Raw genomic sequence first — 10,432 nt, forward strand, 5'->3', positions numbered from 1 at the left:
GAATGGAATTTAAGATGTTCATATAGCTGCATAAAAATGAATTAACATTATTTAGAAAATGAGAGCAAGTGTGAAGTGTAAAAAATTGACTATTTACTCATTGTTTTCTAAAGCATCCTGATGAATAGTTCACACTTCATGTAGATTATGCGATAAACTAAACGCCTGCAAAAAGCTCATCTATCCCAGTGCATTGGAATTGTCAACAGAAAAACTGAACGCAAACTGTGATCACTCCCAATTTAACATACCTAGCAGTATTTTCCCTGACATATCTTTTTATGCGACAAACTCGCCTAATCAGCAATTTTATTAAAACAACAAACCCACCACCTGAAGGTGTATAAAGGACTTTTTTATTTCACATCCAACTGCTGCTTATTTAATAACGCTAACGCAATTTTGTTTATAGTACCAGCCTGAGCCGAAGACCGAAGTACAAAACGGTGGCCGCATAATACCCGAAGAAGACAGTTGCGTAATTGCCGACTTTGCCTCCGATAGTAAGGACGAGGGAGAGGTAAAATTAAATTTTTTTCATCCTCGAAAAAAATGTAATTTAAAATATTTTGAAGGACTCTTTAGTCACGTCAAAAACTCGCCAAGATTCCGAAGACTTTAAAAATAGATTAAAAAAGGAATTGGTTAGTAGAGAAAGTCACAGGTGAGTTATCCACTCTAACACCTACCCGCGAAATAAATTTCCAACGTTTTTCAGAGAGCTGTTGAAAAATACGAGAATGCACTCCTTGAGATTTATAAAGCCGGAGTTAGAAAAATCGTACCAGCTTCACAGCGAATCATTTTCCAATATCACCCTACAAGCATTCTTAGTGGTGAGATTAGCGATCGGTGTTTCGCAATTTATCGTACTTCCAAGGTAAGCGCTGACTGCTAGCGGCGAGTAATTTATCCCTTAATTTTGCAGAAGACTTATGAATTTTCTTTCGTTTGTAATCGGCAGCTTTCTACTTATGATTATTTCCGCAATTTCGTTGGTGGAGTTCCTTCCGGAGGTGAGACTCCCTTGTGTGATTCGTTATTTGCATTGACTCAACTGATTGCAGCCAATTTCCATTTGCCTAAAGTCGTGTTTCCGGAAGATCAATGAATCAATTTTAATGCAAAGGGTTTTGTCCATAACTTGTATAGTGTTACTTACGACCCTCAATATTACCGATACGGTGAGTAAACTGGAAAAACGGCGGTCATAAAACGAGCACTTTGTAGATATCCTGTTCGCCTTTAAATTTAGGGCAGGTGCAAGAAAACTGCTCTTTAACGGAAGACACAAACGCAGCATGCCTTTATCCTTCGTATTTTAGTTTCTTTACCGTTTTAATACTGATTGCATCCGCAATTCCCGCTTCTCTTTCCTATCTATGTAAAACCCTTTTTATGGTCTTAATTACGGCAGCTCACTGCGTTGTTAACGTTATTTTATTAGCGCCCGCTCTCGATTGCGAGGAATCTCGAAAGCATTGGTCCAAGTATATCTCTAATATCATCATTTCCTTTAATATAAACTCCGATTACTTTTCAGCTTTACCAAAAGCAAATACACGCTATCAGGATTATTGGTAACAGCCACCCTCGCTCTCATATTTCTGGCAAGACATGTGAGTAATACGTTTTATTGGCATCTGACGTACACGTTCCCGTGTTGCGTTTTAGATGGAGGAGGTTTCTAGGCTTTTATTTCTCTGGCGCTCAGAGGTGAACGAACAACGAGAACGTGCCTCAGATATGCGAAGGAGAAACGAGGCACTAGTTTACAACGTGCTGCCGCCACATGTGGCCGCGCATTTTATGGGAAATAGGAAAAGACAGCACGACGAATTATATTCGCAGAGCTATGCAGAAATTGGTGTCTTGTTTTCCTCTATGCCTAACTTTTCCGGTAAAATGAAATTATAATTACGTTACGTTGTTGATTAAATTTTAATTTTTAGATTTTTATTCCGAAGAGACTGTGAACAATCAAGGGTTGGAGTGTTTGAGATTTCTAAATGAAGTTATTTCGGATTTTGACGCGGTGAGGAAGCTTTTTTTTATAATTATCCATTCGCCTCGGAAAATGCATCTCCACCAGGATATTGACTATTTATTCCATATGCAATATTCATTGATTTAAAAAAATGGGTGTTCACGGTTTGGGAAACAACGAGCTCATAAGCAACAAAGGTTCATGTTCGCCTCGATCCATTTCATTAAGTAACGAAGTCAACATATACTTTAACGAATTATCTTTTAAGTTAATTTTATGGACTAGGTATACCTAGTTCCATTAATTTAAATTCGTTCCAAATGGATGTTGGAGAGTAAAAGCATAAATGTATTATACGGCATGTATACGTATACGTAAGGCTGTATAAGGCATATTATTACCTTCTGTTTTTATTTTGGTAGGTTGTAACTTGCACCATAATATAACACAATATACTATGGTTTTAGTAGTCTATATTCAAAGGTTGTACTTAAAAAAATGTATTACAAAATGCTTATAGAACAGACGTAATGTGATCTTGACTACACTGAACGGACTATAGGTAGGTACCTACCTTCCTTTATGCATGCTCGATGGCGAAGAAACCTCAAAACCATATAGATTTCTTCAATAAGACTGAAAAGAACTTCAGCTTTTGCTGTATTGCGGTGTAATTACACATTTTCGCTGTGTAATAATGATAATTGATTTTGGGATTACTAACAGGTAAGGTATTAAAACCTCGATTTGTCCATTTAAAACGATTGTCCGGAGACACTGAAAACTTTACGAAAGAATAAGATATTTTTAAATAAGTTAACTGGAGGAGAAGCACTTTAACAATTAGCGACTAATGAAGTTAGGTAAGTGTTGTAGTCACGAAATAATAATTAACGAAGTTAAATTTTAGATTAAGTTTGCCCACCCAGCTGATTTATTCGGGTTTTGAAAATTTTTCGAACGCCATCGGGTTTTTGTTAGAATATGGGGTCAATATTACTAAATATTTCGTTTAACTTTAAACGCCCAGATGATAATAAAGAACTATTGTATAGTTACCTCCTTGAACCGATACCGATAGCGAAATGTCGAACTTCGTCATAGTTTGTAGTCTGCTTAACTTTGCACTCTTTTTCGGTTTTCGAGTCAAATTATTATAATTGGATTCCAATTACAGACTTACTTTTTCGTACTTCGCATTTGTGCTATTTTTGCCGTTTTTCGGTTCTATAATATCACCATTCATTGCTCAATTGTTGTATTATTTTTTTACCGGCGTCAAGTTAGCCCCCCAATTTTTGAATTTTCAAAATATTTTTATTGCAAGCGTTTGTTGCTCGTTTGTTGGTGTTTGTTAGTTACATTTTCACGTTTGTTGGATGATCGTTATTTTAATTACTAACAGACACCAACAAACCACAAACAAACGATTGCAATAAAAATATTCCGAAAATTCAAAAATTTGAATTTTGCATAATTAAGTAACGATCAACCAACGAACGTAAAAATGTAACTAACAGACACCAACAAAGTTATTAGACTTTTATAATGGTTAACCGATTTCACGCGTAGTCACCACACGAATCAAAAGTCACCCCGTTTTACGGTACCTCGAAATTCATAAAAATACAAAATGCTATTAAACTTTATTTTTAAAAAAACTAGACAATTATAAGATGTATTCTTCCCAGTAACTACGAATTCTAGGAAACTAGTCAGGAGATGTACATACACACATTTTGATCATGTTCTAGCATTAGGATAGATTGGTTTCTAAAGCTATCAAATTGATACCACCGAATTCTAAAGGTCCACGTTAAAACTCAGGATCGAATTAAAAACTAGATACGAATCGCATCAAATTTTCAGTAAGGAAATTCTTTGCCATTCGGCTCGCATTAGGAAACCAGACTTTTGATCCGGCTCATATTAAATAGCACTGATCGCTGAACGAGGAACAGACGAACGGACGGACAAACAGATAAAACCATCACATGAGGAGAATTTTTGTACTTTCGAAAAATTCCCCTAAAAGCTTGATATTTTAAGCCCAAAATTTCGATTTATAACTCCAAATATTGAAATTAAGATTTATAACTAATTTCTCCGCAAAACTAATCTCCACGATGTTGTGGGTTTGTCAGCAGTTTGCTATCACCACCAGTTAAATTTGTAACCCTTAGACCAAAATGCCTTAAAATGAACTATTTTGAATGAAGGAAATGTCTTGATGATTCGCTAGGCGTGTGCTTGAGGTAGCTCCAGCACTGCTTCATGCCAAAGTCCTTTCTGAGACCTGAGTCTGGTAAGCTGCAAACGCTGCACCAAACGCTCGTCGCAGTTTTTTAGGGACCTGGATGGAGCAAGTGGACTATTGTGGAGGGTGGGCGTGACACGGGAATTAACTGATGTTTGAGAGGTTTGAAACATATACCTAATCAATTTGCTACATATGGAGCTGCGTAATGGCTTGAACCCAGAACGTTTTCAACACTGTTATCTCCAAGAATATGTGCTTTCCGGAATATTACCTCCAGAAAAATTGCTGCAAGGTAAATTCTCTCATGGAATCCTCCTCCAGATTAGTCGCCTGCAGAATAACTACCCACCAGCGTAGCGTTCTGTATAGGAACCACCTTCTCAAAACATGCGCCATTGCAGAGGTATTCGTTCTCCAAAAACATGGTCCCAAAAGTAGATATAGTTGGTTCTAACTAACATTAGCCCACGCCGAAGTATTTACCTTCCAAGAAATTTGCTTCAATTATGAATCATATTTAGGTTAACTTCAAGAGAAATTGCTGTCAAAGGGAAGGTTGCCTACTCCAACTCCGATTCCGAAATGTCCTTTACATCAAAAAATACCCTCCTAGGGGGAAACAAGTACCATTTTTGGTGTACACCATAAATTCAAATTAAGTTAATTCAAAATAATTCACGTAGTCGTGCTAATTCACGTTTATTCAAGTTAATTCACGTAAATTCAAATTAATTCTGGTAAATTCAAATTAATTCACGTAAATTCAAATTATTTCACGTTAATTCAACCTAATTTACGTTAATTCAAATTTATTCACGTTATTTCAATTTAATTCACGCGTTAATTCAAATTAATTTACATTAATCCAAATTGAATCATGTTAATTCACATTAATTCTCGTTCATTTAATTAATTCACGTTAATTATAATTCATTCACGTTAATTCTAATTAATTCACGTTAATTATAATTCATTCCGGTTAATTCTAATTAATACAGAGGGGTGTACACCAAACATTCAAAGTTGTTTCCATCTAGAATTTTTCCAAGGCAAATTTTTACCAGGACTAGAATTTGCGAGTAAAATATTCCAACGGTGGATTTTTTTCTGGGGACAAATGTTTTACACAAGCATATCAGGGAAAAATTTTCCAAGAACGATTTTATGAGTACCAATATTAAATTTTACGGGCGAGAGTTTTTCCATTTCAAGGGAGATTTTTTTACGTTTCTGGAGACAAGTTTTCCACGCAAGTTTCGGCGGCGAGTTTTTTACGCAAGTACTTCAGGGCAGAAACTTCCAACGTAAATTTCCCAAGACAGATTTTCCCTGGACGATTTTTTGGGGAGCAAATATTCGAAAGATGATTTTTTCATCATTTTCTGTATATGCTTTTCTGGACGAAAAATTCAAGGGCAATTTTTGGAGCCTACATTTTCCATAGGTAAAGTTTTCGAAAGCGAATTTTTCCATAGCGAACTTTCCCAGAACAATTTTCAAATATTCTAATAACGACTTTATTCGGTAGGCGAATTTTTTAAGAAAGAAGTTTTCCAGGAACCCTCCCGAAAATTGTTGGGGGTGAAATTGTCACGCAAACATTACGGGGGAAAAATTCGTAGAGGCGAATATTCCCTGTATGAATTTACGGGTTGAATCTTACATGGAAGCATTTTAAAAAGGCAATTTTTTCATAGCGAATTTGCCTTGTATATTTTTTTCGGAGGACAAGTCTTTAGGGGTCAAATATTCAAGGGGCGATTTTTAGAGCGCATAAAATTTTCTGGAAACGAATTATTATTCACGCAAGTATTATAGCGAAGGTAGATTTTTACGAGCATTTTTTTATGAGAGCGATTTTTCCTAGCGAATTTTCAGGAGATTTCTAAGGGCGATTTTTTTTTACAGGAATCGGCGTATTTTCGAGAAACGAATTTTCCAGGGCAAATTTTATCAGGACGAGTGTTTGTGGGTCAAATATTCCAACGGAGATTTTTTCGAAACTAAATTTTCTGGTGGCAAACTTTTCACGCAAGTATTCCAGGGAAAAGTTTACCACGAACGATTTTTTCGTGTTTTAATTTTTCCATAGCGAAATTTCCCCGGGCGAGACATGTTTTTAAGTGTCAAATATTCCAAGGACGATTTTTTCGAGGCTAAATTTCCAAGACAAAAATTTGTTATACAATTATTCCAGGAAAGAATTTTCCGGTGAGCAAATCCCCAGTGCGACTTTTTCAAGTTTACATTTTCCGAAAGCGAATTCTTCCATAGGGAATTTTCCCAGAAGAAATTTTCCGGGAACAAATTTTTGAAAATCAAACACAATAGTTATTTTTTCGCGGCTACATTTTCAGGATGAGGATTTTTCTATAGCGAATATCTCCAGTGAGAAACTTTACCGAAAACAAAACTTTAGGGATGAAATATTCCAAGGGTGATTTTTTAAGTGCAACCAAATTTTCTGAAGCGAATTTTCTGGGGATTTACAAGGGCAATTGTTTCAGGAATCGATGATTTTTAGAAACGAATTTTTCTTAAGGTGAACAAGTACCATTTTTGGCGTACACCAAACATTCAAATTCAAATTAATTCACGTTAATTCATGTTAATTCACGCTTAATTCAGATTAATTCAAATTAATTCAGGTTCATTCAAATTAATTCACATTAATTCAAATTAATTGACATTAATTCTCGTTAATTCACGTAAATTCAAATTAATTCACCCTCATTGAAATTAATTCACGTTAATTCGAATTAATTCAAATTAATTCACATTAATTGTAATTAATTCACGTTAATTCTATTTAATTCAGGCTAATTCAAATTAATTCACGTTAATTCAAATTAATTCAGAGAAGTGTACACCAAAAATTCAAAGTTGCTTCCCCCTAGATTCCCCCCGAATATTCACAGGGAACTCCCCCTCAAAAATTCGATCATGGGAGTTTACTCTCAAAATATTTACTTTTAAAAGAAATGATCCTCTTTCGAAATATTCACCCTGTGAAATAGTCGCGGGAAGGACGAGTCGTGGTCAGAAAAATTCGGAACGATTTCACCTCTAAAAAATTGATTTCAATAATTGTGGGAAAATCAAGGGAAAATGACCGTTAAGGGATAGCTCCTCTCATGGAGCAATCATGTTCAGCTCGACCGCAAAGAAAATGATCTAAAGACGACGATATGCACCTCCAAAACACTCTCGCAAAAAATTCGCAATGTTAAACTCCAAAAAATAATCTGCCCTAATGAGGCAAATAAAAACGAAAATACTTAAAAAACTCTTTGCCGGTAATGCCTGCAGTCAGGAAAGCACTACTACTACTCTTAATTACTTTTCTCCATTCGCACCACTATGCTCGCTCAAAAGAAAATCACGTTCAAGTTCAAAAATTGCACCATTGTTCATAACAGCCTAGTTGAACTTTATAATCAAAGAATTCAATGGTGAATTGACTGTTTCTATGACAATTACGACTGATGGGAATTGGATTTAATGCTAAAAGGAAGAAGGCATGTAATTTCTCAAAGGGATGACTTTTTGTTGAGAAGGAATTTTCATAGCGACACAGAGCTGGGTCGAGCGGTCTAAAAAACCGCTCGAGCGACGAGCGTTCTAATTGGCTCCAAAATTCTCGCGAGCATCGAGCTCGAGCGGTTTATCGCGAGCGCTTTGGATAAGTGCTCGTGAGCGGAAAAAACGCTCACGAGAGGCGCTTAATCCTTCAGCGCTTGAGAGCGGTTAGAAGCGCGAAAAAAACGCTCAGGAGCGGAAAAAGCGCTCGCGAGCGGAAAAAGAGCTCGCAAGCGAAAAAAAGCTCATAAGCGAAAAAAGCGCTCGTGCGCCGAGCACTTTAAGTATCAAGCACCAAGCGGCCGCCCCAAAAAGTGCTCGCGAGCGTTTCGCTCGTAAGCGCTTTTTCCGCTTGGAGCGCTATTTCAAGCGAAACGCTCGCGAGCAGTACCCAGCTCTAGCTGACCAATGATCAAAGTTATCGAGGCGAGTTAACCTGCATGGAATCTTGTATGGGGTTTACGCAGCCTTCATACCTACCAAAACCACAACACCGCTATAGTCTATTTCTTCGGTCTCGATGATTGGCTACGTAAATAATAAGATTCACTGTACATTTAACGCCACTTAAAACCAACTGTTTCTTTATTGCAGCTATTGGGATTGCCTCAATTTCAAGACATAATCAAAATCAAAACGATTGGTTCTACGTATATGGCCGCAAGTGGACTGAACCCTACACGTCAAGTGAAGGTACTCGCTATTGAACTGAGTAAGTAAGTGACGAAATATTATTACAGCCAGATGACCCCATCACCGTTCGTTGGGCTCACTTAGCGCTCTTGGTAGAATTTGCCTTAGAACTGAAGAAAGCGATACAAAGCATCAACGAACAGAGCTTTAACCATTTTGTCCTAAAACTGGGAATAAATCATGGTCCTATAACCGCGGGTGTAATAGGGGCCCGAAAACCTCACTACGATATTTGGGGGAATACCGTAAATGTGGCGTCTAGAATGGAAAGCACAGGGAAAGCTGGTTGTATTCAGGCAAGTATAACGTTTGAAATTTGTAAAAGTAATTAATTATTCATTTCAAGGTAACGGAAGAAACGTGTCAGATTTTACAAAACTTTGGTTATCAATTTGAGCAACGAGGTCTTGTGGCGGTCAAGGGAAAAGGGCAGCTCATGACGTACTACCTTTTAGGAAAAGCCGGTAAAATTACCCCACCAACTGCTCAAGCGTCACCGATATTAGGTATACCGGGAATGGAAACCGTTACCGAAGAGGAAGAGTCCCATACCAGTCAAAAATCGGACGATAAAACGGTGATCGAGTGTCTAAACGCGGATGATTATAAAAGCGACGAAGATGTTTTTGCAAACGAATTAGATGGAACAGTTCCGACTCAACCCCTCATCATTGAGCATCTCATTGAAAAAACAGGAGCCGAAAATGCACTGTTGCTAAATCAAAGCGACTTGTAATGCTAAGTAGTGGACAATCTATTAATAATTAGATCTGGTAACTGATGTAATACTTAGATCCATCGATTATTTCAATCATTGTGCAATCGACTGTCAATCATAGTGTAATAGTTTTGAATGTTAGCCAAAACAAAAAAAACCAATATTAATACTTAGAACATCAATTTTCTAACGTGCTCCCGATGATTATTTAATTAATGCCATTTCCATCAATCTCAATATGATTAGGTTTACTTCCACTTAAAGTCGAATTCCTTTGTACAAAAATACTGGCCTAATATTGTATAAGCGGTAAAATTATTAAAGGTTTCACCAACTGGGAACTGCGGCTGTATAATAATTATTTATGGACTCAACGCGAGATCAAGCTATTTATAAGATGGGATCAAACAAATAAGTTCGTAGTAGGAAATATTTTGTATGAGAATCACATTCGAGGAACTGGATTTAACTATTTTCACTCTCTAGATATCTCTAGGACGTGATAATATTGTATTATGGAATCAAATAAAATAAAAAGTACTCAGACGTTTTCTCTTAATATATGTTACCCATACCAGCAGCTGTCTAGATTATGTCTCCCTATGCCTACAGAGATGAATTTTTTCCCACGAACGTCTAAAATGTGTTTGAACTCCCTTGATTATATAGTCTAATGCGTTAGGAATAGACCTCGATGAATTTTCACTGGAACTTTGAAGTTTAAGCTCCTGAATAAAATACAAGTAACTAAATAGGTGCACTAGGTCTTCCATTATCCCTCTGTTTATGCCCTACCCATACCACAGACGTTTTCTGCAGTGTGCATTACATTTGCCCTTATAATAATTCTTGTTATGACTTATGTACTGCCCCAATAGTAATCTCTACTACTCTATTACTACTGCACTTGTTGTGTTCCTGATTTGTTGTTTGTGACCTATTATACCCGCCAGCTCTATACGTCATCCTGCTTCATACAATAATTAGATTACCTATAAACAGTTTATGCTTTGTATATCTCCATAAATGTCCCCATTTCATAAGATTGAGTGCAATTTCCTTATACGTGTCATGCTTGCCCAGTTTGCTTCTTATTTCTTAATCAGTGTTTACGTGTTTACCTTTTCGTGTCGACAAAAATAAACATTTCCTTGATTTAAAATGCTGTAAGGTAAGTCTTTTGTGCGTGATTTGT

The 10,432-nt window shown here is 36.7% G+C and overlaps 1 protein-coding gene across 2 annotated transcripts in view; it reads left to right on the forward strand.

The window, feature by feature from the left end:
* The window catches only part of LOC116170321 (adenylate cyclase type 3-like), a 195,495-nt gene extending 185,708 nt beyond the window's left edge, over positions 1 to 9,787 (forward strand). For both annotated transcript variants that reach the window (XM_031486631.1, XM_031486632.1), the window contains 12 exons: positions 413 to 520; positions 576 to 664; positions 719 to 880; positions 929 to 1,016; positions 1,068 to 1,184; positions 1,231 to 1,490; positions 1,544 to 1,619; positions 1,675 to 1,900; positions 1,953 to 2,035; positions 8,421 to 8,519; positions 8,567 to 8,815; positions 8,866 to 9,787. In XM_031486631.1, the coding sequence (XP_031342491.1) occupies positions 413 to 520; positions 576 to 664; positions 719 to 880; positions 929 to 1,016; positions 1,068 to 1,184; positions 1,231 to 1,490; positions 1,544 to 1,619; positions 1,675 to 1,900; positions 1,953 to 2,035; positions 8,421 to 8,519; positions 8,567 to 8,815; positions 8,866 to 9,255 (1,947 nt within the window). In that variant the 3' untranslated portion in view covers positions 9,256 to 9,787. The remainder of the gene's footprint in view (positions 1 to 412; positions 521 to 575; positions 665 to 718; positions 881 to 928; positions 1,017 to 1,067; positions 1,185 to 1,230; positions 1,491 to 1,543; positions 1,620 to 1,674; positions 1,901 to 1,952; positions 2,036 to 8,420; positions 8,520 to 8,566; positions 8,816 to 8,865) is intronic.
* Positions 9,788 to 10,432: the final 645 nt, after the last annotated feature.

This window comes from Photinus pyralis, unplaced genomic scaffold, assembly GCF_008802855.1.
Source record: "Photinus pyralis isolate 1611_PpyrPB1 unplaced genomic scaffold, Ppyr1.3 Ppyr1.4_LG5, whole genome shotgun sequence".
NCBI lineage: Eukaryota > Metazoa > Arthropoda > Insecta > Coleoptera > Lampyridae > Photinus > Photinus pyralis.